We start from the raw sequence: 26,811 nt of genomic DNA, 5'->3' as shown, positions 1-26,811 counted from the left end.
CGTCATCTAGGGACAGTGCTGGGTGTGGGGGCTGAGGTGGGCCCAGGGCAGCAGGGGTATGTGCAGGGGGGTGGGGTTTGGGACGGAACATTCCAGAACCCTCCCAGCCCAGGAGCTGGGGGCCACCCATTTCCTGTTAGGATGGGCCTGGGGGCTGCCGGGTTTGGGGTACTGTGGGGGGATCGCAGGACCCCTTCCCACGTCCCTGCTGGGGGGTCTCCCGGCAGGTATCGAGATGGAAATTGTGAACAGCTGTGAGGCAGAGAACGGGGGCTGCTCACACGGCTGTAGCCACAGCAGTGCGGGGCCGCTGTGCACCTGCCCCCGCGGTTACGAGCTGGACGAGGACCAGAAGACGTGCATCGGTGCGCGGCGGCGTCCTGCCCGCAGCCCCCCGCCCCTGGGCCGTGCCTCGGCGTGATGCTGTGACTGCACAGCTCCCGCTGGGCCCCTCCCGTGCTCCTCGCTCTGCCGGAGGCTGGGCGGAGGGTGGGCCCTGCTGAGCAGCTGGCCCCGCACCCTGTCGGCTCGGGTCACTGAATGCCCTAGTTGCTGGCAGTGGCGCCCGGAGCCCTGCAGGCTGTGCGGGTCCTTCCTGGGGGGGTAGCGGCTGCGAGACGGACTCCCCAGCATGTGCAGCCCCCAGTCTGGCGCCCACAGCTGGCAGGACCGCCCCAGGGCCGCGGCGTGCATCCCGTGTGTCCCTGGGGCCAGGGTGGTGCCTGGATGCGTGGCAGCGTGTGCGGGGCCTGTGTGCTGTGGGCATGGGAGGGCACGCACGCGGGAAGGTGCCACGGCCCTGGTGTGTGTCCCGCAGACGTGGACGACTGTGTGGCCTCCCCGTGCTGCCAGCAGGCCTGTACCAACAGTCCCGGCGGGTATGAGTGTGGCTGCTACGCCGGCTACCGGCTCAGCGCCGATGGCTGCGGGTGTGAGGGTAAGCGCGCACGAGGGGCACTGAGCTGGGGGGGTGAGAGGGGCCCTGCCCGTGCCCCGCCCCAGGGCCCTGCTTGGACACCCGCTTCTGCAGGGCCCTGCCACCTGCCTGTGCCCATCCCCCACACCGGTCCATCGGGCGCAGGCTGGCTGGTGTCTGCCGTCATCCTGATGCTGGGTGTAGGAGGGCGGCCGTGGAGGTGGCCTCCCGGAGTGGCTGTGGCCTCAGTCCAGCAGGTGGGGGCGGGGTAGGAGAGCACTGCTTCCCCGACCCCAGTGGATAGGCCCCCGCAGCCCCGGGTTTGTCCGCAGACGTGGACGAGTGTGCGTCCAGCCACGGCGGCTGTGAACACCATTGCACCAACCTGGTGGGCTCCTTCCAGTGCTCGTGTGCGGCCGGCTTCCGGCTGGACGAGGACCGCAGGGGCTGTGCCCGTGAGTCTGAGCCCCTCCCCAGAGCCACCCAACCTCTAGCACCTGCTCCGGGGGCCCCTCCTCTTCCCTCCTGCTGCGGGGCCAGCCTGGGGCAGCAGGGTGGGGGAGGGGCTGGCCATCCGCATCCTGCAGAGCAGGGGGCTCCTGGGTGGTCCGGCTCCTGCCCTGTGCAGGTGACACAAGGGACGGAGGTCAGTGTCCAAGGGGAAGAGAGCTGCCGCACCCCCACCTCCCCGTCCCTCAGGAGGGCAGCTGGGATGCTCCCTCGCCACCGTGCTGAGGAGGGGTGCGGCAGGGCTGCGGGGCAAGACAAGGGGTGGGGCTCGGGCTCTGAGCCGCCTCTGGGCACCGGCCCTGAGGGGCAGGAGGGTCCGGTACCAAGGAGGACAGGGGGGTGGCAGGTGCTAAGAGGCCTTTGTGCCCCCTCCCAGCCCTGGAGATCCCCGAGGTGGACCTGGACGGCCAGCTGCCCTTCGCACGGCCCCTCCCACACGTCGCCGTGCTCCAGGACGAACGGCCTCCCCTCTTCCAAGATGACTATGTCGGGGTCCAGGAGGAGGAGGAGGAGGCGGTGGCGGCGGAGGTCCGGGGCGAGCACACACTGATGGAGAAGTTTGGTGAGAAGCGGGCGCAGCCGTGCAGCTTCTGCTCTCAGGGACCGTGGCCCGCGCTCCCTCAGCCTGGCCGCTGCCTGCCCTATGGTCTCGGGCTTGGGGAAGAGCCCGGGCGTGGTCTCATTTGACCAAGGCTCAGAGAAGGTGCTGGCTTTGCCCAGCCACGTGCAGCAGTCTGGCTGGACTTGGGCCCTGACGTGCCCCTCCTCCCTGGTCTGTCCCCAGTCTGCCTGGACGCCTCCTTTGGCCAGGACTGCAGCCTCACGTGTGACGACTGTCAGAATGGAGGCACCTGCCTCCCGGGCCTGGACGGCTGTGACTGCCCCGAGGGCTGGACCGGCCTCATCTGTAATGAGAGTGAGGCCACGGGGCTGGGGGTGGACGTGATCTGTGGGACCTGCGGCAGCCACCCTGGGCAGGGTCCTGGGGACAGGCAGGGCCTGGGGGCTGTCCCTCGTGGATGGTCCAGGGCAAGCAGACCAGCAGCTGAGGCAGCGAAGAGTAGCTGGGTGGGCGGGCCGGTCCCGTTCCTGTCCCGGGTACAGCAGCCACCGCCCAGGCCGCTCGGCAGGAAAGTAGCTGGCATGCCTGTGAGACCCGCTCTCACAGGCCCGTCGGGTGACTTCGGGCCAGGCATGCGGTGCTGGTCGGTCTCCGGGGCTCTGCCTGCTGAGAGCCCCGTTGAGAAGGTGGACGTGCTGGAGGTCGGGGAGAGGATGTGGCCGTCGATTAGGGATGTCTGCCTGGGGTGGGGCTGGGCGGGGGGCTCCCGTGCTGCAGCGGGGGGCTCTGGGCGGGGGCTTCTGAGCTGGGCGTCTCGCACCCAGAAGCGTGTCTCAGTGTCCCCGGAGGGGCTGCTGGGACCAGAGTCGTCCTGCAGGCTGATGACCCTCGTGCTTTGCTGTGCCCCCCGCAGCTTGCCCTCCGGATACCTTCGGGAAGAACTGTAGCTTCTCCTGCGGCTGCCTGAACGGCGGGACCTGCGACCCCGCGACGGGCGCCTGCCGCTGCCCTCCTGGGGTTGGTGGAGCCCGCTGTGAGGACGGTGGGTGCAGCCCTGCCTGGGACCCTGGAATGTCCCTGGGGTGGAGGGGATGGGACACGCCCTCTCAAGCGGCCTGCCCGCTTTCTCCTGGCCGCCTGCCTTCAGGGAGCGGGAGGGGGACGCAGCGACGCGGTGAGAGCGGTGTGGCCTTCTCTCTGTTTGCTTTTCCTGGGGCCCAGCCGCAACACATGGGAGGACTTGGCAGACTAGCACGTCTGCCGTGGGGTTCCCTGCAAGGTAGTGAGCTCCCCGTTCCTGGAAGCATTCAAGTAGAGCTGTTTGGCGGCTGGGTGGGATTTGCCTGGGCCCATGGCTGCATGGGACAACCCTGCTGTGCTCTCGAACTGTGAAGTGTCTGCGTGTTCGGAGGAATTTGTGGGTCCCCACAAGGGTCCCAGGTGACTGATGCTTTAGCTTTAAGACCCTTAGAATTCGGCCACTTTGGTGGAGACTGTAGCCAACGAGCTGAGAACTTCCCGCTCAGCAAGGGGGTTGTTTCAGTTCCTGGAACTCATCCCTGGGGCTTCGGGGTGGCAGCCTTGCGGGGCCCTCCTCCTCCCCGCTCCGGTCAGACCTCACGGCTCCTCGGCATGCCTGCCCTTCCCTTGGAAGCCCGCCGTGCACGGGCAGCTGCACGTGTGGGGCCGCGTCCTTCTGGCCCCTGACTCTGCCTTCCCCTATCCGGTTTCTTCTCCTTCCTCTTTTAAGGACGCTCATGGGTTAGGGTAACCCGGCGGGGGGTTCTCACCAGCAGATTCTGGGGACTTAGGCGTGGACGTATTTCGGGGTTACTGTCTAGCTCCCTGTGGCCCTTCAGGACGCAGGCCTGGGGCAGGACTGAGCCCGAGGGAGGCGCTTCGGGAAGGAAATCCAGATGCCCTCTCCTAGCCTGGGGCCCCCTGGGCTTGGTCCCGGGATGCTGGCCGGTTGAGGCTTCTCTGGGGGCCGGGGGCTTGCTGGGTGACCACCAAGAAGTGGACGTCAGGATGCACTAGGTAGGGTGGAACACAGGGTTTCAGGGTGAGGTCTCTGTGCATCTCCTACGCGTATGCTCAAGAATGTGCTTGGCTTCACGCCCTGGGCCAACCTCCAGACCACAGACGCTGGGGAGACAGGCCAGCCAGGGCCGATGGCCATGTGCATGGCTCATCTTGGGTCTGCTCTGTCCTCGTGGTGCCCTTGTCTGCCCCCGGGGCCCCTCCCCGTCTGGGATGCAGAGTCCTCAGGCGCTGGTGGCCCTGCCCAGGGGGCCTGGGCCCCTCCTAGCTCCTGTGTTGGGCACGGGGCCCCTCGGAGTATCTCCACGGGTGTGGGACATGTCCAGGTGGGACTCAAGAGGCCGTGCCTCCCGCAGGCTGCCCCAAGGGCTTCTATGGCAAGCAGTGCCACAAGAAGTGCCACTGTGCCAACCGTGGCCGCTGCCACCGCCTCTATGGGGCCTGCCTCTGTGACCCGGGACTCTACGGCCGCTTCTGCCACCTGGGTGAGTCCCCTGCCCTGGCTGCCAGTCTCTGGGGGTGGGGCGGTGCTGCCACAGCAGGCCCGCACGCTCCCGTGCCTTGCTGCCTGCACCCTGGCTGGGGAGGGACCCCTCCTCTGCGGAGGGCAAAGCAGGGCTCAGTGGGGTCCCCGGCTGAGACATGGGCCTCAGGGACCCAGAGCCATGTCCTCCGGACTCTGCTGGCCTTCGGGGTGCCTGGGAGGGCGTGGTCCCCGGCCTTCTGTCGCCCCCTGGTCCCACAACTGGGTTAAGGGGTCGGCGAGAGCTTGGGCAGGGGCAGACCTCCCTCGGAAGCTTCTGGGGACAGGGCTCACCTTGGCTGTTGGAGTTTGCCGGCAGCAAGGGGTGCCCAGTGGGGCTCCCCGAATCTCCAGGGGTTACCCAGGAGGGGTCACCCCTCCCTGGTGGGCTGCGGGGGAGTTGGGGATGAGCAGACATCGTCTGGGGGCTCCGTGTGGTGCTCCGTAGAAGGATCATTTAAAATGGGGGTGATGGGGATTCCGAGTCTCCGGGCTGCGAAGTGGCGGGACCCAGGGCAAGGACCTGGACCGCGTGGAGACCCCGTTTCTCGTCTGTGCAACCAGCGCGGTGGTCCCAGTGGCTGGGGCGGGCGGTGCCTCTCTGGCTTTCGGGGGCTGGAGACCCAGGAACGCGGGAGGGGCTCACGCACACAGGTAGGCAGCCCCCGTCTTGGTTCTGTGGCGCAGCCTGTCCACCGTGGGCCTTCGGGCCCGGCTGCTCCGAGGAGTGCCGGTGTGCGCAGCAGAACACGCTGGCCTGTGACCGCAGGGACGGCAGCTGCTCCTGCAAGGCTGGCTTCCGGGGCGAGCGGTGTCAGGACGGTGAGTGCAGGGGTGCGGGGTGGAGGGGCCCCGGGCTGGCTGACCCTGCAGGCCCCTCTCTCCTCGCCCCCTGCAGAGTGTATGCCAGGCTTCTTTGGGCCTGGGTGCCTCCAGGCGTGTACCTGTCCTCCGGGTGTGGCCTGCGACCCCGTCAGTGGCCAGTGCGGGAGGCCGTGTCCGGCCGGCTACCAGGGGAAGGACTGTGATCAAGGTCAGTGGCTGGCCCCAGCCCCCGGAGTGCTGTGACCAGGACGGGGAGCCAGCCAGGCCACCTGGCCCCACCCTCGTCGCGCAGCAGTCACTGCACTGGTTGGCCTGTCCCTGTGACCGTGGTCTGGGCTGCTGGGGCAGGAATGGTCTGTGCGCCCAGGGAAGGGGTCGCGTCCTCCAACGTTGTGTCCTCCCTACCCCCCCAACTTGTTAGCTACAGTGTGCTCAGTGTGCTGCGCCCCGGGGGGGCTGGCTCCCTGTCCTGGTGGGCCTGAGTCTGTGGGACCTGGGCAGCTGCTAGAGCGCAGGCTCGGGCTGGAGGTACAGCGCGGCGTGTGGCCCGTGATGAGGGCCGTCCACACGGCTGAGCTGGCCTGGGCTGCAGGGTGTGCGTGCGGAGCGGTGGGCCTGGCTGGAGGCCCCGGGTTCCCACACCGCAGGCAGCCCTACTCCCAGGGCGGCTCCGGCCCCACTCACAGGGTGTGGGCTGCTGGGGGCCTCCTGCGGCACCTGGTGCGTGGGCTGTCCGCCCCTGCTGGCCCCGGCTGGAGGGGGACCGTGTGTAAGCACGCGGGGGGCTGGCTTGACCTCCCCCTAGCATGGTCTGTCCCCTCTGGGGAACAAGGAGGGGACCCTGGGGACCCAGCCTGAGCTGGGGGGTCAACATCTCCCTCTGCAGCCAGGCCACGTCCTCTGGAGTGGGCGTCCTGGAGACCACAGTGATGACCCTGTGCAGGGCTCTCGGGTCCCAGGGGTCCAGGAGGGGCAGGTGGGGGCTGCTGGGAACCCGGCCTGGACCCGCCAGCCCGATGTGCACCCCAAGGGGCCCGGTGGTGCCTGTCTCCCTTTAGCGGCTGTCCTCCTGTCCCCGTGGCTCTGGCGAGTCACGGGCTCCCCACCCGGGCCTCTGACTCTAGGCCTTCCCCGCACCCCCGTGGACACTCAGTGGAGCACTGGTCACGCGAGCCACGGGCTCCCGTGCCCCCGGCAGCCCACAGGGCGCTCTCCCTGGAGACGCGCCGTCCCTCCCCGACCCTCCGCAGCAGCCCCGGCCCCGTCAGCCGAGGGCATGCAGGTGCCTTCCGGGCTGCTTTGCCTTCTCCAGTTTTCCTCTTCCCTCTGACAGTTTTCCGTGCCCCAGGGACACCCCGCAGGAAAGGCCACGCGTGTTTTTGTAGAAATGATGGCCCCCGCTGCTGTTGGGCCTGGGAAGATTTACCATCCCAAGTGCCTGTCTGCCAGGCTCCCCAGGGCCAGACAGGACGGCTTCAGCCTCTGCCACGGGGCCTCCTGCTCCCCGGTCCCCGCTGTGTGGGAACCCCGTGTGCCCCGCTCCAGTCCTGCAGATGGGCCCGTGCGCGGCGGGGAGTGACCAGGTGCCTGCAGGCCACAGGCCCGCAGGACCGGGTTCAGCAGACTGTGTCCTACGTCATCACGCTCCCTGAGCTCCCTCGGGCGCCTGCGGAAGGTCTCGGGGCCGGGACTGCAGCGGTCCTCTCTCCCAAGGCTGTTTTGATTCTGGGGGCTCTGATCACAGCAGCTCCCTCCAGGGGCTGCACCCGCCTTCCTGGGCAGGGCTGCCCAGGTTTCCCCGTGGGGCAGGCTGTGTGCAGGGTGGTCGGGCTTCTAGCGCAGTGGGCGGGCGGGGCTCTGCCTGTCCCCACAGGGAGGTGAGAGGCTCCGGGCCCCCACGTGCTTCGAGGCAGCCCTACTGTGGGCACAGAGCCCCTGGGCCAGTCCTTCTCAGAGGCCCTCTTTCCTTGGTCGCCACTCTTCCCCAGGGTCTCACTGCCCCTCTGCTGGGCAGAAGAGGAGGGGGCTCAGGCCTCCAGGTCCTCCACACCCTCTGAACGTGCCTGGCTCCCATGGCAGCCGCCGTCCTGCTGGGATAGGGCCACAGCTGGGGGCAGAGTGGTGTCTGCAGACCCCCACCTCACCCCACCCCACGCTCTCTGGGGATCTGAGATGGGGACAGACTGTCCTCGGCTGGGTGGGGGAGCACAGAGGGCGGAGCTGCTCCCAGCTTGATGCAGGGTGCCCTGCGGGGGGCTGGGTGCCCACAGAGTCCATCCTGCTCCCCCTTCTCCATGCACGGCCAGCCTAAGCAGGCCCCTCCCTGCCTGCGTGCCCCAGGCTCTGCCTGCTCCTGAGATCCCGTGGCCCCCCGGGGGACCCTGGCTGAGCCTATCAGCCCTGCTGGGGCAGGGGGGGGGCTCCACAAGGGGGTGTCTGAGGCCCTTCCTGTCCCTTCCTGCAGAGTGCCCGGGGGGGACATTTGGTGTGAACTGCTCGGGCTCCTGCTCCTGTGGGGGGGCACCCTGTGACCGGGTCACGGGGCAGTGTCTGTGCCCCCCAGGGAAGACGGGGGACGACTGTGGGGCAGGTGAGTGGCCGTGGTGTCCTGTGATCTCCCTTCCATGTGCCCGCAAGTCTGGGGGGCTCCCAGCCCTGGGCCCTGTTTGGGGGATCCTGCAGCCTGCAGACCCCAGGCCTGTCCTTAGCGGCTGAGAGCCCACGCTGAACCACCCTTGGGTCTGCGTTGACCTGGGAGCACCAGGAACCTGTCCATGCGTTGCCAGCCTGGTCTCCCTGGGCCTGTGGTTTGCCTCCAGGCTGCTTGCCCACCGCCCGTCCTGGGACAGAGGCTCCTCTTCTGGGGGTGGTGCTGTGTGGCCCACAGCCCAGCGAGGGGTTGGGGGTTCCCATGACCTGTTGTTCCCCCTCTCCTGGGCCGTGGTGCAGGGTCAGCAGCCAAGTCAGACGGGGCCAGCGAGGCCCTAGGGGGTACTGACTGGCTGGGGGGGGGGTGCGTCTAGACTGTCCGGAGGGGCGCTGGGGGCTCGGCTGTCAGGAGATCTGTCCAGCGTGTGAGCACGGCGCCGCGTGTGAGCCCGGGACCGGAGCCTGCCTGTGTCCCCCCGGTTACACGGGCAGTCGCTGCCAGGACCGTGAGTATGGGTCCCCCGACCCACAGTACGTAGCCCCGACCCTGTGCCCCCGCCGCCCCAGCTGAGCCTACCCCTCCCCTGCCCCCGGCCCACAGCGTGCCCAGCAGGCTGGTTCGGGCCCGGCTGCCAGATGAGATGCTCCTGTGCCAACGATGGGTACTGTCACCCGACGACGGGACGTTGCAGCTGTGCCCCCGGATGGACCGGCCTCAGCTGCCAGAGAGGTGGGCGGCCCAGGGCTCAGGGTTGGGGGCCAGAGGGGGTTCTGTGGCGGGCCTGGCTGTGGTGCCTGCGCTCGGCCGGGCCTGTGCGGGCTGACCGGCGCTCTGTTGCAGCCTGTGACGGCGGGCACTGGGGACCCGACTGCAGCCAGCGCTGCGACTGCGACCCAGGCCACGGGAGCTGCGACGCGGTCAGTGGCCTGTGTGTGTGTGAGGCCGGCTACACAGGCCCGCGGTGCGAGCAGCGTGAGTCCTGGGCCGCCCACAGCCGCCGCCCCACGTGCACGCACGCCCACGCGCTCCCCAGGGGCTCTGGTCCTGCCCGTCTGTCTGCGGGACAGGCGGAGGGCCTCGCCCCCTCAGCTCCCTCAGCTCCCCGTGTCCTGTTGGGCCCAGGCTGCCCCGGCCCCGCAGCCTACCCTGGTCTGTGAGGTCACCTGGAGCGTCAGGCAGGGAGAGCGGGGACCTGGCACCTGGAGGAGGGGAGGACCGAGGGCCATGACCTTCTGCGTGTGTCCCCCACCGCCCCCCAGGCTGGGGCAGCTCCAGAGGCCATGCCTGGGGCTCCTACCTCCCCGGGTCGGAGGAGAGTGCCCCACGGTCCCCGCCCCCAGCCGGGATGACAGAGGTGCAGGCGCGTCTCAGTGGGTCTCCCCCACTCTGGCTGACAGTGGGCGGGTGCTGCCTGTCTCAGGGTGTCCCCAGGGCCACTTTGGGCCGGGCTGTGGGCGGCAGTGCCAGTGTGAGCACGGGGCAGCCTGTGACCACGTCAGCGGGGCGTGCACCTGCTTGGCCGGCTGGAGGGGAACCTTCTGTGAACGCGGTGAGCTGGGGCGTGAGCCTGGGTGGAGGGCGGACCCCGCCGCCTTGGACGTGGCCCATCACAGCCGCCCCCGCCCCTCCGCTCCCCACTCTCCGCAGCCTGCCCGGCGGGCTTCTTCGGCCTGGACTGCCGCGGCATCTGTGACTGTGCCGCCGGGGCCCCCTGTGACTCTGTGAGCGGCTCCTGCCTCTGCCCTGCCGGCCGCTGGGGCCCCCGCTGTGCGCAGGGTGCGTGAGGTCCAGGCGGCCCCGGGGGCTCCAGGAGACAGGCCAGGGCCTCCTCCTGGGTGTCTACAGCTGCCAGGTGGCCACTTAGAGACGCCGTTGGTCATGCTGAGGGGTGCCCAGGCCAGAGGAAGGGAGGCCTGCCCAGCTGCCCCAGGTCTGCGCAGCCCCTCCGGCCCCTGACGGTCCTGTTCCTCCTGCAGCCTGCCCTGCCCCCACCTATGGGCCCAACTGCAGCCAGACCTGCTCCTGCTTCAACGGGGCATCCTGTGACCCCATCCACGGACAGTGCCGCTGCGGTCCTGGCTGGATGGGCCCCACCTGCCTGGAGCGTAAGCCCACCCCCACCCCAGGAACACCACCCCTCCCCACCGTGGGTCACACAGGGTCACATGGGCGTGGGATGCTGCAGGACAGGAGACTTGGCAGGAGTGGTGGGCAGGGGGGCCGGGGCTTGTTGCGCCCCCATGGGGCACGATGTGGGGGAGGGCAGGCAGGTGCCGAGCTCCCCAGGGCGGGGTTGATGGGCCCAGGGTGGCCTGGGGTGCGTCGTCTTAGCGGCAGCCCTGGGAGAGGTCCTCCCCGTGAAGTCTGGTGCTGGGTTTTGGGGGGACCGGAAGGTGCAGGACCTCCGGGGCTGCCTCTTGATGGGGGCGAGGTGTGGAGCCCGCCAGGCCGGGCCGGGCCGGGCTGCTTGCTGTGAGTGTCTCCCCTCTTCCCGCAGCCTGTCCCACGGGCTCCTACGGCAACGACTGTCAGCACACCTGTCTCTGCCAGCACGGGGGCACCTGTGACCCTGTCTCAGGCCACTGCACATGCCCCGAGGGCTGGGCCGGGCTGGCCTGCGAGCAGGGTGAGCCTGGGAAGGGCCGAGGAGGAGGGGGATGCGGGGAGGGCCGGGGTGTCCGTCCCGAAGTGCGCTGGCTCAGCCTCTACTCTTTGGGGGCATGGGGGGGCTTTCTGCGGGCAGGTCTGCGCTGTGACCCTCCCCCAGGCCCCTCTCCTCTTCAAGGACAGGGGCCCAAGGCTCTGGGTGCAGGAGGCATGGCTTGGGTGGGGTCTCCTGGGCCCCGGCGGCGCAGGACACTCCGGGGTACCGTGCCCCACAGAGTGCTCCCCGGGGCGCTTTGGAGCCGGCTGCGAGCACAGTTGCGGGTGTCTCAACGGCGGCGTCTGTGACGGGCGCTCGGGCCACTGCCTCTGCCCCGCCGGCTGGACCGGGGACAAGTGTCAGAGCCGTGAGTGGGCCGCATCAGGGGCTGGGGTGCAGGGGGCGCCCAGGAGGACCCACTGGTCCCGTCAGTGGGTGGCCTCAGCTTCGCTCCGGGGTGGAGGGCCCCGTGAGGTGGTCTCTTGGCAAGTGGGAGCAGGGGCTGCCGTCCGAGCCCCCGGGGGTCCCCTGCGGGAGGGGTGGGGGCGTCTGGCTCTCCTCACACCCTGGGAGCCTCTGCCTCGTCTCGCCCACCGCAGCCTGCGCTGAGGGCACGTTTGGGGCGCGCTGTGAGGAACGCTGTGCCTGCCGGCGGGGGGCCCCCTGCCACCACGTGACGGGGGCCTGCCTCTGCCCCCCGGGATGGAGAGGCTCGGGGTGCGAGAACGGTGAGGCCCTGGGCCCCGCTGGCACCCTTGGGTGGGACAGTTCTTGGCATGGGGATCTCTCCGGCTGCCCCAGGGCTCCCCACCACCCCTGCACTGGCTTCCTGCAGCCTGTCCGCGTGGCTGGTTCGGAGAGGCCTGTGCCCAGCGCTGCCGGTGCCCGCCCGACACCGCCTGCCACCACGTCACTGGGGAGTGTCGCTGCCCGCCAGGCTCCACGGGGCCCGGCTGTGAGCAGGGTAGGTGACCCCACCCGGGGGGCAGAGCCGCTGGTCACGCTGCACCCGAGCCCTCCACACGGGACCAGGACGGACCCCAGCCCACACCCCTCCGGGGAGAGCTGTGGACGGAAGTGCCTGCTGGGCTGTCCTCGGGAGGGGCTGCTCATCCCAGGGCTGGGGATGGGAGGCCAGGGCGCCAGGCCTGGCCCCCAGCTTCTGGCACCTGCCCCTGTCCCTGCAGGGTGCCCCCCGGGGCGGTTTGGGCCTGGCTGTGAGGAGCGCTGTGGGTGTCCGGACGGGGCCTTCTGTGACGCAGCCACCGGGGCCTGCCTCTGTCCTGCCGGCTTCCTGGGGGCAGACTGCAGCCTGCGTGAGTGGCTGGGGAGGGAGGATGTGGCTGTTTCCTGGGCCTCGGGGGTGGGGGCCCAGCCAGCTGCGGGGAAGGACGGCCCGCTGACCGTCTGTCTTCTGGATTCTCCCACTGTGCTTGGCCCCAGGCTGGGCTGAGGTGGAGGGTGTCCCTGTGACCTCAGTGTCTCTGCCGGCCGGCTCTGGTTCCTCCTCCCCACACCCCACGGGGGCTTGTGGACTTCTGTGCAGACGGAGGCCAGCTGGGCCTCCCGCCGAGGACAGCACCCTTCCCTGAGTCGTGGGGACTTCCCACGGGTTTGGGAAATTGGCTGGGTGGGCGGGAGTGGGTTGGGGGCAACAGGGACTCACTGTCCCTGCAGAGCTGGCCTGGCCTCCAGCCGAGCTGCGGAGGGAGGGGAGATGCCAGGGTGGGCAGGGGCAGGGGCAGGGGACGTCCCTGCAGCCCATCCTGTCTCTGGGTGCCGTGGCACAGAGAAGGGGAGCCGGCAGGGCTGGCCACCGGCCTCTTTCCTCCCGGCAGGCTGTCCACAGGGCCGCTTCGGTCCTGGCTGTGCCCACGTGTGCCGGTGCGGGCAGGGAGCAGTGTGTGACCCGGTGACCGGCAGCTGCTCCTGTCCCCCCGGGAGGACTGGCGTCCACTGTGAGCACGGTGAGCGCCCGCTCTGCCTGCCTATCTCTCACAGATGCCGAGGCATCAGCCCTCGGTGGGGCTGACGGGGAGAAGCCGTCGGTTCCCAGGGGAGATCCGGGTCCTCGAGCCGGGGGTGCATGTGGCCAGCTGCCTCCGCTGATCCTGTCGAGCCACTGGTGGGGGCCGGACATGGACCACCCAGAGCCTCTGAGCTGGAGGGTCCAGCGGCTTTGTCTGAGGACGGGGCCAGCTGCCTGGCTCAAGCCCTGTGGCACAGTGTCCTGCTGGTCCTTTCTGCTGGGCCTGGAGGCGGGGAACCCCAGGAGGAGGGAGCCCTGGAGCACAGGGTGTGGGGGCGGAAAGGAGCAGTCATGGGGCTCCCACCTGTGATGGCAGTCCTGGGCCCCATGGCCCCGTGGCCCCTTGGCCTGGCTCCAACCCCCCAGTCCCTGGTAGGTCAGAGCACTCTGCCAGCCTTGGGGCCTCATCAAGGGGTCAACGACCCTCCCACTGACCCCCTAGGTCTTAGCCTGTGGCAGCAGAGTTCTAATCACTCAGGCCTGGTGCAGCCGGGCTGTGTCCTCACGTCCGGGGACCTACAGCAGCTGTGGGCCAGATTATGATGGGGGTCATCTGGAGAGCCCAGCAGCCTGGCCTCCTCAGCCTGGAGGATGGGCCTGTGCGGAGGCCACCACCTCCAGGAAGGCTGCCCTGACCAGCTTCTGCCAGCTAGACAGACACTCCCCGCCCCTCCTCGGTGCTCAGCCGGGCCTGGCATTTGCGGAGAGGAGGGGTGAGTGGCAAGACACGGCTGCCGTCCGCTCCCCGGCGTGCGTGGGCGGAGACCTGCCCCAGCAAGTGTTTGTGGAGTGAAGGTGGTGGGGACATGTCCCCGGAGTGTGTCCAGTCCCGGAGCTCTGAGTGGTGCCCGACTTCTGCCCCCAGGCTGCCCTCAGAACCGGTTCGGCGTGAGCTGTGAGGGCGTGTGCGCCTGCAGGAATGGTGGCCGGTGCCACGCGGCCGACGGCAGCTGCTCCTGCGGCCTGGGCTGGACGGGGCCACACTGCGAGCTGGGTGAGTGGGTGGACCGAGCCCCGGTCGGGGAGGCGGCCGGCTCTGGATCCCCGAGGAGAGCACGGGGCCGCTGTGGGGGCTGGGTGAGACCCCCGAGGTCGTGAGAGTCCGGCTAGTGCCCGGGGACCGCCCCCGGGTCCCCTGCTCCTCCGCTGCGGGAGACCGACCTGCGAGCTCTCTCCTCAGCCTGCCCTCCTGGTCGCTACGGTGCCGCCTGCCGCCTGGAGTGCTCTTGCCAGAACAACGGCACGTGCGAACCGGCCACGGGCACCTGCCGCTGCGGCCCCGGCTTCTACGGCCAGGCCTGCCAGCACTGTGAGTCCTGGGGTGGCGACCCCGGCCCCTGTGGCTGCTCGTCCTGCGTGGGAGATCGGGGCCCGGGTGGGCTTCCATAGCGAGGGCCGCTGTCCCTTCCCCTGCCGGTGGCAGCCCATGAGATAAGGCCGGGCTCCACTCCCCGTGGGACTCCTCTGGCTCAGGGTCCCTGAGAGCAGGTGAACCTCCCACTGGAGCCCCAGACTTGATGGGCGGGATGCACGCCCAGGAGGGAGAAAGGGCGGGACGGGCCGTGAACCAGGACCTTCGCTCACCGGGGGCGGACTGAGGTCAGGGCTCTAACTGCGGTGTCCTTCAGCCTGTCCCCCCGGCTTCCACGGGGCCGGCTGCCGGGCCGTGTGTGCGTGTCAGCATGGGGCCCCTTGTCACCCTGTCAGCGGTCAGTGTGTCTGCCCTGCCGGCGCCTCCGGCCAGCTCTGCGAGAAGGGTGAGTGTCCGTGTCCCGTGTGCTCCCCTGGCCTTGCCGTGTTGGGGAGGGGACAGGAAGCAACGCTGAGTCCACTGCCCCCCACCAGGGTGTGAACCAGGCTCTTTTGGAGAGGGCTGCCACCAGCGCTGTGACTGCAAGGCAGGGGCACCCTGTGACCCCGTTACCGGCCAGTGCCTGTGTCCCCCAGGGCGCACAGGGGCCGCCTGTGACCTCGGTGAGTCTGGGGTCCCACTTGGCAGGGCACGGGCGCGGGTCTCTGCTGGTGGAGGACATTGCTTGTGCAGGGGGCCCCTGCCCTCCGGCGCCAGTCCCACTCTTCTGTACGGGGTGCCCAGCGTGGGGCTCCTGCTCCGGGATGTCAAGGGCTCACCCTGCTCTGTGGCCGGAATGGGAGCCCCGTGAGGTGGGAAGGAGCCTCCTGACCTGCCAGCCTGCTTGGACATAGAAGGGCCTGTCTGCGGCGGGCTGCGCCCCTGACCTTGCCATGGCGTGCTCGCCTTGACCTGGGGCATCCCTGATGGCCCGGCCCACGTTGTCAGCCCTGGGCTGGGCCGGTGCCCAGGACCCGGCGCTTTCCCGTGTGGGAGCTCACACAGGGCAGGAAGAGTGAGGCCCGAGAGGCCTCTGCTTCCTCCAGCCCTCCACAGGGGGCCTGGGGTGCCCTGGCCGGAGCAGGCAGGATGGCCCTGAGGCCCGTCTACCCCTCCCTCCCGCCTGTAGACTGCGCAGCGGGCTTCTTCGGACCCGGCTGCGTCCTGCACTGCAGCTGTGGGGCTGGGGTGGCCTGTGACCCCGTCACCGGGTGGTGCCACTGTGCAGACGGCTACGTGGGGCCCACCTGCCAGCAAGGTGAGTCAGGCTCCCGAGGGGGGGCGGGAAGACCACCGGCTCCCCAGCCCCGCCACGGCGAGAACCCGTCCCTCCTCCCCACACGCCGAGCTGAGCGGCCAGGCCAGCTGGCGAGAACGCGGCCGTCCCCGCGGGTGTGCTCGGCTCCTCAGGGGCGGGGACACTGCGCCGGACCTCAGGGCAGGGTTCTACTGCCCCCGTGGGCTGGGCCGGACAGTCCAGTGTAGCCGGGCACCAACCCAGTCCCCCACCCCCTCCCCGCCTTGCCCTGTGTGTGTGTGAGCCCGTGCACCCGTGGGCTCCAGTCTGCGTGCTGAGGCCTGTGTGTGTGCACACTGGTGCCCACCGGCTCTCGCGCCAGCCCCGGGCCGTCGGGGGGGGGGGGCGCCGTGACAGCGGCTTGGCCTTTTGGCCCCCACAGCCCCCGGGGGAACATGCGTCTGCAAGCAGAACTCGGGGTGCCCCTGGAGCTCCCAGTCAGCTCGCCCAGGCCACCGAAGGGAGAGGAGATGTGTGCTGGGAGGGTGGCGTCCAGGCCCTCGGGGACGGGCTGTGTAGACAGGGGAAGCCAGCAGCCAGGCGGGGCGTGGGGAACCCCATCTGCGGGGTGGATGTTGTATATGCGTGTTTTTGAGCCTGGCAGCCCGGCCTGGCTGTTAGCCCTGGGGTGGCCGGAGGTGGAGGCCAGCAGGCAGGGCAGCGGCTGTGGACAGAGCGTCCCCACGGCGGCACCTGGTGGTCAGCCGTGGTACTGCATGGCGGGCCCCCGTGCTGTCCTGGCTACCAGACATGTAGCTGGGGTCTGGGCCCTGGTTGTCACCCTTCAGGCCAGTGGGAAGGAGGAGAGGCAGGGCTGTGCTGCCTTGCAGTCCTGGGCCCTGCCCCCTGCCCTGGAGTGGACTGGCCGGCTTCTTGTAGAGCCCCCGCCGTGCTGCTGGGCTGGGGGCTCTGGGAGCTTTCCTCTGGGGAGGGAGGAGCCCCGCTGTTGGCGTAGGCGTGAGCAGGGCATGGGCTTCGCTGGGGAGGACCCTGCAGGCCTGCGTTTGGGGGTATCACTGGCCTGTGACCAGCAGACGGGGCCAGAGGACGGATGAGGACTGCGCACTAGCACACAGCTCGGGCCCCGCGGGGCAGCGGGCAGCCACAACCTGGACCTCACAGATGGGGCGGAGGCCGGGGAGGGAGGAGGGGCCGGGCTGCCCGGGCAGGAGGGGACACGGGAGGTGTGAGCCCGGAGCTCCAGCAGCTGCGAGAGTTTCCACCTGCCACGGCGCTGACCTTCTCCTCTGTCTCTACAGCGGCCGCACAGCCGGCGTCTCGCCGGCCAGCACCGGGGCTCAGCAGTGGCGCCGAGAAGCACTAGCTCAGAGACAGCCCCCAAGCAGGCCCATCTTCCAGGCCCCTTGGCGACGACTGACGAGGGGCGCCTGTGGGCCGGCCAGGACTCAGCCCAGGCTGCCCGACCCTGCAGCCTCTCGCTGGGCAAGGAGAGGGAGGCCCTGCCTGGCCCAGCTCCAGGGAGTCCAGGCGGTGGGCCCGGCCTCCGGCTGCACAGCCACACAGCCGCGCTGGCCGCAGAAGCTGGGGAAGCCCTCCCCGCTGCCTCCCTGCTACCCGCTCCGCACGCTGGGCGGGGACTGAGGGCAGGTGCAGGTGCAGAGAGGGGTCCCTGCGCTCCGGGCAGGTTCTTCTGGTGCTAGGCCCTGGGACTGCTGTGCTCAGCCCGGTCACCTGCCCTCGTAGGTGGAGTGTATTTATGGAGATGTATTTATGGGCGGCTGACCACACCCGCTACACCCCTGGGCCCTGGAATGCTGCCCGTCCCTGCCTGCCCCAGGAAACCCTGCTGTGGGACTTTGGGGCCCCGTGGGATCGCTGGGCACGAGCTCCGGTACATGTGCAACCCAGAAACCCAAGAAAGAAGCCGCTGCTTCCTTGTGGCCTGTGCCGTTGTTGCTTTGGGCTCAGTGTGCGGCCCTCCCAGTGCGCCCACAGGAGTGTGTTGGGACAGGAACCTCCTCCAGACCAGGGAGGCACCACAGCACCCGCCCCCTGCCCCATCTGGTCCCTGCTCCTCCCTGGGGGTGGGGTGGGCATAAGGAGGCCTGGGGTCTGTCCAGGTTCCCGGTGCTCTTGGGGGGCACGCGGAGCTGGTCTGTGTGTGGGAGCGTGGCCCCGCGGGGAGGAGGCTGGCCGAGGGCAGGGCTGACGACATGTCTTCAGGGAGGGTACAGCAGAGGGGGGTGATGAGCATCCCGGGGGCGGGCGGCCAGTGGACTGGGTTGGACCCAGATGGCCACACCGGGCACTTAGGGTCTGAGCTGTAGCCCCCTGCGCCCCCCCCAGCACCAGCCCAGCTAGGGGTTATCCTCAAGGCAGAGGGTCTGGTGGAGCAAAATGAGGGGGTTCTAGCGGCCGGTCGGTCTCCTTAACCAACTAGGGAACTGCCCGTCCATGAAAATGTCAGTGGGCTGTGTCCAGGCTCTCCAGTAAGTGGAATGAACACTCCCGGAGGTGCCAGGGTGCCAGGCTGGTGACCACACAGGGAGAAGCCGTTCTGGGAGGAGCAGTGGGGAGGCAGCCCGGCGGCTGGACAGCGGGTTCTGCCATCTGGGTGCTCCGCCGGGAGGCAGCAGGGGTGCTGGGAGAAGAGGAAGCCAGAGAGGAAGGTTAATGGGAGTGGGGGAGGGGAGGGGAGGCGTTAGCCTCCTCCGGTGAGGCTCTAGGGCACGAAGAGAAACGTGTGGGGAGCAAACACAGGAGGAGTGATCTCAGACAGAAGCACTGGGTGTGCAGAACTGGAGTAAGAAAGCCACAATGGAAGGAACTTTAAGGAAATGACCAGCAAGGAGGGGTCCTAAGAGGCTCAGGAAAGAACAGAAACCTGCATGTCAGACTCGAAACTCTGGAAACCAGGACAGTGACATTCTGTTCTCAAAGCACCAAAAGAAAAATTTCTGGAACTCGAAAGTGTGTGCTGTCCGAGAGTCTGAAAAACAAAGCCAGGGTTACTCCCGGGGGGCTGACCTCGGGAGCCGGAGCTGAAACCCTGGCCGGCCGGAGGACGCCTGCCAGGAGGGACAGCAGGAAACACAGCAGGTGGCGCGACACATCCCCGTGTCCGCTGGGGGCAAAGGACACACCCCCGCGTCCGCTGGGGGCAAAGGACACACCCCCGCGTCCGCTGGGGGCAAAGGAGAGTGAAACTTTCCCCGTGCCTGACCACAGAGGCTCGGAGCAGGGGCGGGGGAGCGTGCTGGGTCCCTCCCTGCTGGGGAGGGATGTGACAGACCCCGGGCGTGGGGGCAGGGGAAGGGCCCCTGGGCGCATCCGCCTCCCAGGCAGACAGCCCTGCTCCCTGCAGGAATGCTGGCCCACTGTGGCCTGTCCTCGCTGGGGCGGAAGGTGGGAGGGAGCACCAGTAGGCTGAGAAAGGAGATCCGCACAGCCCATGCATGGGGACAAGCTTTGGTCAGAACCCAGGTCCCGGGGTGGTCTTAGACCCTGCTCGACGGTGTTTTAACGGTGAAAGAGGCCCCAGAAGGCTGGACGTAGACGCATACGAGGTAAATGCACAGCTCCGGCGTTTCAGGTGAACCTGGGGATCCGTGTGCGGACGTCCGCTCGGGACAGCGGCGGCTCGGAATTCCCAGGACCAAGGCCGGAGCCGCTTAGAGACCGTGCCAGCTGGGGAGGCCGAGGTGTTCTGAGAAACCCAATAACTAGGTCAGGCAGACAGGCCACGGGCCGCGAGAGAAGCCTAGTAAGCTTTTGCGCTCGGGGGCACGGTCAGGCTCACGGCCGTGTGTTCGTGCAGTTCCGCGCACAGAACTCCCGTCTGTGTGTCGCCGTCGCCGTCACACGGGGGGACCCGCTGCACTGAACAAACCCGGGTTCCTGTGGAGAAGAGGGAGGAAGGAAAGAACTAGCAAGACCCACGAGTTCTCTGAACAGAGAAGACACAGCAGGAGGATTTAACACAGACGTGCCCGAGGGAGACGCAAACACACTGAGTGACCGTGTACTAGGAACCTGGAATTTGTTTTAAAATGGTGAGTTTTGAGGGAAAATACGAAATGCCAGGATTGGTGTTGGTAGAAATAAAAAAACAAAACTTGAACAGACCAAGAGCAAGTAAACGGCACTAGGAAGGGGAGCCCGTCGCCCCGAGGTGGCGGCCGGTGTGGGCGGGCGTGCCTCGCTTTCCAGCCACGGGAGTTGTTACCAAATCTCTAGAGAGAGGAAACGCGCCTCGCCTCGTTTTGGGAGGCCGGTGGAGCCCGGCTGTAAAACCGGGGGACCGCCCAAGGAGATACAGACGGGCGAGGCCCACACAGAAGTCCTTATCCTCGGTTCTGGTCACGCAGATACGTACTTCTCAAGGACGGGTCTGCGAGGGGGGGGCCAGGAGAAGGCCAAGCAGACCCCCGCTGAGCGCAGAGCCCGACTCGCGGCTCCATCTCGTCACCCCGAGGTCACAGCCTGAGCCGAAATCAAGTCGGATGCTTAACCGAGCCCCCCAGGCGCCCCCCCCCCCCGACTCAAACGTGTTTTAAAAAATAATACCAACTTGACCCAGTAGGGATCGCACTTGACTCAAACGCCCGGACACTCTAACGTCACAACACGCGTGACGTATTTGGGAAAGAAGTCGGAGGGCGGTCGGATGGAAGCGGCTGGAGCATTCTGCAGAGTTCAGCATCTCTTCGGGTCATAAAGTCTTGGAAGTCGGGGTGGGTACACCCAGGAGCTTTGTTGATGATGGTCACGCGCCAAGATCCTCTTGCGAGTCTGGTGCAGAAACCAGGGCTCAAGTCTCCGTGAGCCAAGGCACGCGGGCCAGCTGCACCCGCCCCACACACCCCCCTGCTCCCCCGGGCCTGGCCTTCTCCTGCCTGCGCTGTCCACCTTCCTGGCGCTGACCCAGGAGCCCCCAGCTCTGTCCTTCTGCTGGGAGAACGAGGCCTAGGAGATGGGGCCCCACTTGGTCCGAGCTGGACGCCCCGGGAAGGATGGGGCCTGGGTAGGGCCCTGTAAATGCTGTCGAAAGAGTGAACAGCTTCGCCGGGAGGGAGACTAGACGCCAGCATCTGTCCCACCCCTGCCCTCCTGTCCCTCCCAGCGGTGCTCCCCAAGCCCCACTGGGTGAGAGCTAGAAACTAGGATGTGAGGCTGTGGGGAAGAGAACCCTGCCCGGGGGCCCAGGACGCAGAAGGGCCGGCAGACGAAGGAGCAGGACTAGGTGTGAGCGGGGTGGAAAGCGTGGCCGTCCCAGGAAGCGCGTCGAACCCACGACATCCTTCAACACGGCAGCAAGACCCATCCGTGCCCGCGGTTTATCAGACAAAAGGACACATGAAGCCCCGAACGCTGCCAGGGGTGGAGGGCCCCTGATCTGGTGCGACCCCAGGCCCGAGCGCGCCCTGCGAGGGGCCGGCAGGTCGTGACGGCTGGGGGACGGGGGTAGGGGTGTCCTAACACGGGCCGGGGCTGGTCTCAGGACAGGTGGCAGTAACCAGGGGTGACGATACAGTGTGCGGAGGCCACGGACTCCCAGGGCCCCTGAAGGTCTGGATGGAGACACCGACCTGCACGCCTAAGGGGCAAAGGTCAGTGGGTCTGGGGGCGCTCGTCGTGGTGTGAGCATGGGGAGCCCCAGGCACTGCTGGGGTGCCGCTGTGGGCACCAGATGCCGTTCGGGCCTGGGCCTGCCAGCCACCCAGGCCCTCGAGGGAAGTGGGTCCTCCCTGCAGAGGCCCCAGAATGTTGTGGCGTGGTCCTAGCAGCAAGTGGGGGGGCCGGGACAGCGTGGTGTCTGTTCGCTCCCGGTTGGCTGACGCCCTAGGAAGCCCTGATGGCCGCCCACTCCGCAGTGGGCAGAGCCTCTTGGGGCCTGTTTCCCCGCCTGCAACAAACGGGGCTGTGCAGCTGGCTGGGGGGAGGGGCCGGGCTAGAGGCCTCTGGAGACCCCTGCCCAGCCCAGCAGGTGTGGCAGGGTTCTCTCCAGGACGCCTGGTGTCTGGGGGTGGTGGGATGAAGGGGTTGGAGGCATCCTTTAAGGCCTGAGGTCTTAAGGTCAGAGCAGGCCCTGCCTGGGAAGGGCCAGGGTCCAGGCTGGCCTGCTCTGCCTCCAGTAAGGGGCCCCAGGCTGAGCAGAGGCCCTCGGGGTACCGAGTGGGCCCTGGTGCTGCGGGAAGCCCCGCCTTTCCTCTCTTCACCGTCCACCTGCCTTGGCTCCGCCAGATGGAAGCCGCCGGGCCCTGTGCTTCCTGATCCCTCTTTGAAGGGTGTGTGTCCTGCGCTGGACGGCTCTGCCCTCCCTGCACCCCAAGCACCCCGGTTCTCTCCGCCCCAGCTGAGCATTCTTCCTGCTTGAGAGGGTAGAGGAGGCGTCAGCCACTCTGCAGACGAAGACCCAAGGCTGGGTCCTGGCGGCAGGTCAGGACGTTACGGGGGGGGCGTGGGGTCTAGAGCCGTGCAAACCCTCCCTGCCCCATTCACTGAACATGCCCCAGGCCCGAGGTCGGCTGTAGGCAGGGGGTCCACGGTGAGAGCCAGCAGGCGGGCCACCCCGCTCCTCTCGGGCACACACACGGCTGCGCGCCCGTGCCCTGTCCTGGTGACCCCCTCGCCCCCGCCTGCCGGACAGGGAGTGGGAGGAGCTCCTGGGGCGCCTCCAGAGAAGCCCCGTCCTGCCGCCTGCCCTGCAACCTGACCTGTCCCATCCCCCACCATGCAGAGTCCCCGCCCAGGGCTGCGGGGCTTTGACCTCCGCTGGGCCCTTCCGACTGCCTGAGGCCACGGACGTCCCCTCCGAGGTCAGTGGGGAGGCGCTGCCCACCCCCACCCCCACCCCAGGTGCCGAATTCCTTCTCCTCCCGGATTCCTTCGGCAGGGCTCAGGGCAGCACCGCCTCCTCCTCTGCACTTGGGCCTCCCACCAGCTCTGTCCCCAGGAGGCCCGGGCAGGGCAGAGGGCTGGCTCCCCATCTCCCACTGCCCGCAGGAGATGGGGCGCCGCGCTCCTGGCTCCTGGCTTCAGACCGGGCAGATCCTCCTAATGCCCGGAGCCCCCGCCGTGTGGCCCTGGACCGGGGCAGACCCATCGCAGGACGGGCAGGACGTGACCCCGCCTTCCTGCCTGGCCTAGCAGCCCCGAGCCCAGGCCGGCCTGCCCTCCCCACCCGCACGTGCATGCCAAGGGGAGCAGATGGCTGAGGGAGGTGGGGACTGGGGGACATACCAGCAGGGTCCCCAGTCCCACTGGCCAGGCTGAGCCCTGCAAGGGACTGTGTGGGGAAGGGGATCAGGAGTCCCCGGCCGTGCCCCGCACCCTTCATGTGGACAGTCAGGCCGAGGCCACAGAGGAGCAGGGGGGACCACGAACAAGGGGTTCTCCCGAGGCCCCAGAACCCACCCCAGGTGCCACACCTGGGAGCCAGGCCCTCGGCACCTTGGGGCTTCCACAGGGGCTCATCCGGCATTCTCCTGGTCAGGTTGCCAAGGGAGATCCAGGCGTTGAAGAAATCTTTAATGTCTGTGAAAACCTCAGCATCTCCGCACTGTCCCCGCGGGGTCACCTCCCTCAGGCAGGACCTCCTCCCCGAAACTGGGGTGCCCGGACACCCAGGCCGTCTGTCCCACACAGGGACAACGGAGAGAGCTGAGCCCACGTCCAACACAGCCTCAGGGCGCTGGGGGAAGGGCAGGGCCCCTCCCTGGGGCTCCAGGGGGCTCCGCCGGGGGTGGGGGGTGTCAGGCGGCTGAGGCCCGAGAGCTGGCTGGGAGGCCGGTCCCTGGGGCCGGCGGCAGGCCTGACCTTCCCCCCAGGAGGAGTCTGGATCCAGCATGGAGACTCGTGAAGACCCAGACCGCTCCACTTACTGGGACAAGCACCCCCTCCCCGCCCCCACGCCCGGCCGCTGCTGGAGCCGTCTAGAAGCAGAGCTCGACCACGGCGCCGCGGCGAGCGGGCTACACGTCCGTCTCCACCCGCAGACGCTCCATCCGACGCACGTTGCCCTCCACGGCCACGCGGCTGGTGATGCTTCGGGCGAAGTCCTCGGGGAACCAGCCCGTCTCCCCGTCCCTCAGCCGCTCGCCGTAGACCCAGCCTGAACACAGACATGGGGCAGGTGAGGGCAGGTCCGGGTTCCTGGAGACTGCAGGGCCAGGCCTCCTGCAGAGCAGAGCAGAGCAGCCCCCCCGCTCCTCCGGCAGGGCCTGGTCCCGGGTCCCGGGCCCTCCAGCCGCTGCTCCGCCTGGACCCTGGCGTCAGCAGCTGAGCGCGCCCCGGCCAGCTTCGGGGCCCCCTGGAGGAGCACAGCCCCCCTCCTCCTGCTGAGGACAGAGCAGCAGAGAAGCTGGTTCTGATCCTGTGACTCAGGGACCTTTGAAGAGGCCCTGGAGGGAGGGGCTGAAGGGCTCCGGATCGGGCCAGGCCCCGGGAGAGCCGTGCAGAAACCGCGTCTGCGGGGCCCGGCTCAGGGTCAGCTGCCCGCACCTGGCGTGCTCCGGACCCTCGTGGGGGCGCGGACGGACTCTCACTCTGGGGTCCACCCCACCTCCCCACCTCCATCCGGCCACCACCCAGGCGCAGCCGCTGCGCTCACCGTCCTCCTGCTCCAGGACCAGGACCACGTCGGCCTGCTGCAGCGTGATCTCGTCCGCCTGCCTGGCCAAGTAGGCCTTGGTGATCTCCACCTGGGGCAGGTCTGCGGGGGCAGGAGGGAGCGGGTGTCAGCGACAAAGCTGTCCCCAGGAGGGCCAAGGCCAGGGGCTCTGCTGCCCCAGGGCGGGCAGGGCTCTGCTCCTAACGCATCCCTCGAGGCCCGGTCTCGGTGGGGCCTGGGGGGCCCCGGACACACGGCTGCTTCCCTCCAGAGGCCACAGGACAGGCTGCTCCTGCTTTCAGAGCCAAAGCACCAGCGCCAGCAGAGGGGGACCCGGCTTCTAAGGGGCAGGGCTGGAGCCAGGGTGACAGGTCAATGGGCACTGTGGCCTCAGTCAGCTCCAGTCCCTGGGCGCCGGGCAGCCTGCTCTCCCCGCACAGAACAGGAAGGCCCTGGGACAGAGCTGGGTGCGTACAAGCACCCACACGTACGCGGCTCAGCGTGGAACAGGCGCTTACCTCCTTTGTTGGTGGGGCCCTGCCCCTGCCTCTCCCCGTGCGTGAGCGCCGTGATCCACCGGGCCCGGTCACTCCTGCAGTTGGAGCGGGGTTGGGTGACGCCCAGCCTGGGGCTTCACACGTCTGGCTTCACACGTCCCGCCCGCAGTGCGGCACCGTGGAGACATGGGGGTGGCACAGCCAAGGGTTCCTTGAGCGTGCCCACAAAGCCCTCAAGGTGTGATGGGCAGTGGCCACGAAGGCTCATGCTGCCTGGGCGCCCTCTCCTGACCCTCACAAACCACCGAGGGGCCACGTGGAGGGCGTCACGGGGCAAAAGGGAGGGCAGGCAGGCTGACCCTGAGTCCTACCTGCCCAGCGTCCCGGAGGCAGGCGACAGCCTCACCCCCACCGCCCGGGCCACACCGTCTGCTGGTGCTGGGCCCCAAGCCCACTGTCCCGTGCCAGTTTAAGGCTTTAAACCTCCCGCCTCAGCCTCCCATCTGGAGGGGGCATGGAGACCAAGCCAGCCCCGTCCCTGCCTCCCTCATCTGCTGAGTGCCTGTGGTGCTGGCGTCTCCGTGTGCTGTCCACCCCCCTTCCAGACAGTTCTGACCTCACTACCCCCCACCTCACTACCGGCACCTGGGCTCCAGCCCAGCCTGGTTCTCAGCAGAGGCCTCCTGCCTCAGGGCCTTTGCACAGCCGTGCCTCTGCCAGGCTCCCTGCCCCCCCCCATGGCATTGTGCCAGTCAGGCTGCCCCACCAGGTGCTCCCTTCCCTGCCTTGCTTTCCTGCTCCGTGGGTGCCCCCGGACACGCCTGACGGTGCAGCTGCTCGTCTGGCTGGCGTGCCCCCTCCCCCTGTGTGAACTCTGGGAGAACGAGGCTGCCCTGGCCTCCGACGCAGGGCCGGGTTCACAGCAGGTGCCCGAGAACTCGACGGCACGAACCCCTGCTCCCAGGAGCCCTCCCCGGACTCACGCAGAGTCGGAGGACAGCAGGATCTTCTCCTGGAGGCCCTCGCTGTTGTGCAGCAGGGTCACCTGGAAGGGGTGTGGCACCGAGGAGCTGCGGGTGCCGCCGCCGCCCAGCAGGCCGGGGTCAGAGGGCTCCATCTTCTGGACCCGGATGTGGTCCACCTGGGCATAGTCCTGAACCATGAAGCTGTCCTCGCTGTGGGAAGACAGGCGGGCGGCCAGCTGCAGCGGCGGGGGAGGGGGGTGTCTGTGGGCAGCCTGGGGCCCCTACCCAGCTGGGGGCACACCGTCAGCGGGACGTGCCTGAGAACCACCCCCCAGAAAACACGGGCCGTGTGCTCTCTCATCTGGGCCGGCAAACCCTGGTCTGCGGGCCACGAGAGGCGTCTGGCCACCCCACACGTCGGGGGATGCAGGCCGCTGCCAGGGACAGGCCGGGCTGGGCGGGGACTCCAACTCTGAGGTCAGGGGCGGCTCCCCGGGCCCGATGGCAGGGCCACACAGCCCGGCACCACGGTGGCTCACCTCTTCTTCTTGGTGACCACCAGAACGTCGTTGAACAGAAACAGGTAGCATGTGGGCCGGCTGGCCAGTTTTCGGAAAAGCCTGGTTTCTTCTACCACGGAGAGCTCCCCACGCTTCAGCAGCCAGCGGGAGGCGGAGATCAGCGGGAGGGACTGGAAGGAGGAGCCGGACAGGCGCCGCTGCTGGGGTGGGGCCGGCGCGGCGGGGGTCCCTGCCTGCAAGGACTGGGGACCGGCCTCTCGGCCTCTCGGGCTGGACTGCGGAAGGCAGGGCGATGGGGCCTCACCTCACACAAAGGGCTATTCAGTGGGGCGACAGGCACCAATGGGACAGCTGCTCTGTGCCAGGTCCCGGCCCCGATCCCGCCCTCAGCCAGGACAGGCCCGTCCTGCCTCCGGCCAGGCCCCTGCGGAACGCTCTCTCCAAGTGGGAAGCAAAAGCCATTGTGGGGAAGCGTCCACACACCCTCACACCCCTCTCCAGGCCTCCGTGCCCTGCCTCCAACACGCGGGGGCCTCCTGTCCTGCCCACAGCACCCGCCGCCCCGGAGCTCCGGCCCTCCAGGCAGCCCCGGAGGTCAGCAGCCCAGCGTGGTGGAGGACAGCAGAGCCCGGCCCAGAGAGCCGCCTCCAGGCCAGCTCCTGCAGAGGGGCTCCCGTGGGGAAGCGTCTGTGTGTCGGCTGGTCACCTGCTGCCGGACAGCCCCGCCCCCGCCCCCACGGCTGCCGCCCGCAGAGGCAGGAGGCCCGTGGCCTGGGACGCAGCAGGGCCTTGCTCGGTGGGGACAACAGCTTGGGCCCCGCCTGCAGGCTGTCTAGGCCCGTCCCCAGAACTGAGGGAGGCCCACGACCGGAACGGGGCCTGACCCCGTCCCTGACCCCATTCTCAGCG

General features: G+C 68.6%; 3 protein-coding genes across 9 annotated transcripts in view; 1 reads left to right on the top strand and 2 right to left on the bottom strand.

The window, feature by feature from the left end:
- The window catches only part of MEGF6 (multiple EGF like domains 6), an 83,104-nt gene extending 65,856 nt beyond the window's left edge, over positions 1-17,248 (top strand). For 3 of the 5 annotated variants that reach the window (XM_082687632.1, XM_082687634.1, XM_082687635.1), the window contains 28 exons: positions 228-365; positions 818-937; positions 1,249-1,371; positions 1,803-1,988; positions 2,211-2,342; positions 2,902-3,030; positions 4,385-4,513; positions 5,239-5,373; positions 5,450-5,584; positions 7,841-7,966; positions 8,400-8,531; positions 8,627-8,755; positions 8,867-8,998; positions 9,447-9,575; positions 9,674-9,802; positions 10,003-10,131; positions 10,524-10,652; positions 10,909-11,037; positions 11,270-11,398; positions 11,506-11,634; positions 11,858-11,986; positions 12,509-12,637; positions 13,565-13,693; positions 13,880-14,008; positions 14,328-14,456; positions 14,545-14,673; positions 15,180-15,308; positions 16,607-17,248. In XM_082687632.1, coding sequence (XP_082543758.1) covers positions 228-365; positions 818-937; positions 1,249-1,371; positions 1,803-1,988; positions 2,211-2,342; positions 2,902-3,030; positions 4,385-4,513; positions 5,239-5,373; positions 5,450-5,584; positions 7,841-7,966; positions 8,400-8,531; positions 8,627-8,755; positions 8,867-8,998; positions 9,447-9,575; positions 9,674-9,802; positions 10,003-10,131; positions 10,524-10,652; positions 10,909-11,037; positions 11,270-11,398; positions 11,506-11,634; positions 11,858-11,986; positions 12,509-12,637; positions 13,565-13,693; positions 13,880-14,008; positions 14,328-14,456; positions 14,545-14,673; positions 15,180-15,308; positions 16,607-16,671 — 3,617 coding nt within the window. In that variant the 3' untranslated portion in view covers positions 16,672-17,248. The remainder of the gene's footprint in view (positions 1-227; positions 366-817; positions 938-1,248; positions 1,372-1,802; positions 1,989-2,210; positions 2,343-2,901; positions 3,031-4,384; positions 4,514-5,238; positions 5,374-5,449; positions 5,585-7,840; positions 7,967-8,399; positions 8,532-8,626; positions 8,756-8,866; positions 8,999-9,446; positions 9,576-9,673; positions 9,803-10,002; positions 10,132-10,523; positions 10,653-10,908; positions 11,038-11,269; positions 11,399-11,505; positions 11,635-11,857; positions 11,987-12,508; positions 12,638-13,564; positions 13,694-13,879; positions 14,009-14,327; positions 14,457-14,544; positions 14,674-15,179; positions 15,309-16,606) is intronic. The other 2 variants (XM_082687633.1, XM_082687636.1) reach the window with 2 other exon arrangements.
- A 1,232-nt stretch (positions 17,249-18,480) lies between these two features.
- Positions 18,481-22,827, bottom strand: LOC309842827 (uncharacterized protein). The gene is made up of 4 exons (XM_082687655.1): positions 22,761-22,827; positions 19,879-21,679; positions 19,565-19,698; positions 18,481-19,205 (listed from the first exon to the last, which is right to left on the bottom strand). The coding sequence occupies exons 1-2, from the start codon at positions 22,782-22,784 to the stop codon at positions 20,783-20,785; spliced, it is 921 nt and encodes a 306-aa protein (XP_082543781.1). The 5' UTR covers positions 22,785-22,827; the 3' UTR covers positions 18,481-19,205; positions 19,565-19,698; positions 19,879-20,782.
- ARHGEF16 (Rho guanine nucleotide exchange factor 16) overlaps positions 22,818-26,811 on the bottom strand; it is a 203,003-nt gene continuing 199,009 nt past the window's right edge. For all 3 annotated transcript variants that reach the window (XM_082687651.1, XM_082687650.1, XM_082687649.1), the window contains 5 exons: positions 25,921-26,072; positions 25,400-25,591; positions 24,438-24,511; positions 23,920-24,021; positions 22,818-23,421 (listed from right to left, as the gene is read on the bottom strand). In XM_082687651.1, the coding sequence (XP_082543777.1) occupies positions 23,282-23,421; positions 23,920-24,021; positions 24,438-24,511; positions 25,400-25,591; positions 25,921-26,072 (660 nt within the window). In that variant the 3' untranslated portion in view covers positions 22,818-23,281. The remainder of the gene's footprint in view (positions 23,422-23,919; positions 24,022-24,437; positions 24,512-25,399; positions 25,592-25,920; positions 26,073-26,811) is intronic.

The sequence above is a fragment of the Mustela nivalis genome (assembly GCF_964662115.1).
Source record: "Mustela nivalis genome assembly, chromosome: 10".
In the NCBI taxonomy this organism is placed as follows: Eukaryota; Metazoa; Chordata; class Mammalia; order Carnivora; family Mustelidae; genus Mustela; species Mustela nivalis.
The sequence above is the reverse complement of the archived record's forward strand: the minus strand, read 5'-3'. Positions and strand labels throughout refer to the sequence as shown.

Coding starts and splice junctions, on each gene's coding strand:
- LOC309842827 (XM_082687655.1), bottom strand. CDS start 22,784: ATGAGCCCCTGTGGAAGCCCCAAG. Junction 21,680..22,760: donor GCCCCTGTGGAAGCCCCAAG/GTGCCGAGGGCC, acceptor TACCCTCTCAAG/CAGGAAGAATGCTCAGCTGG.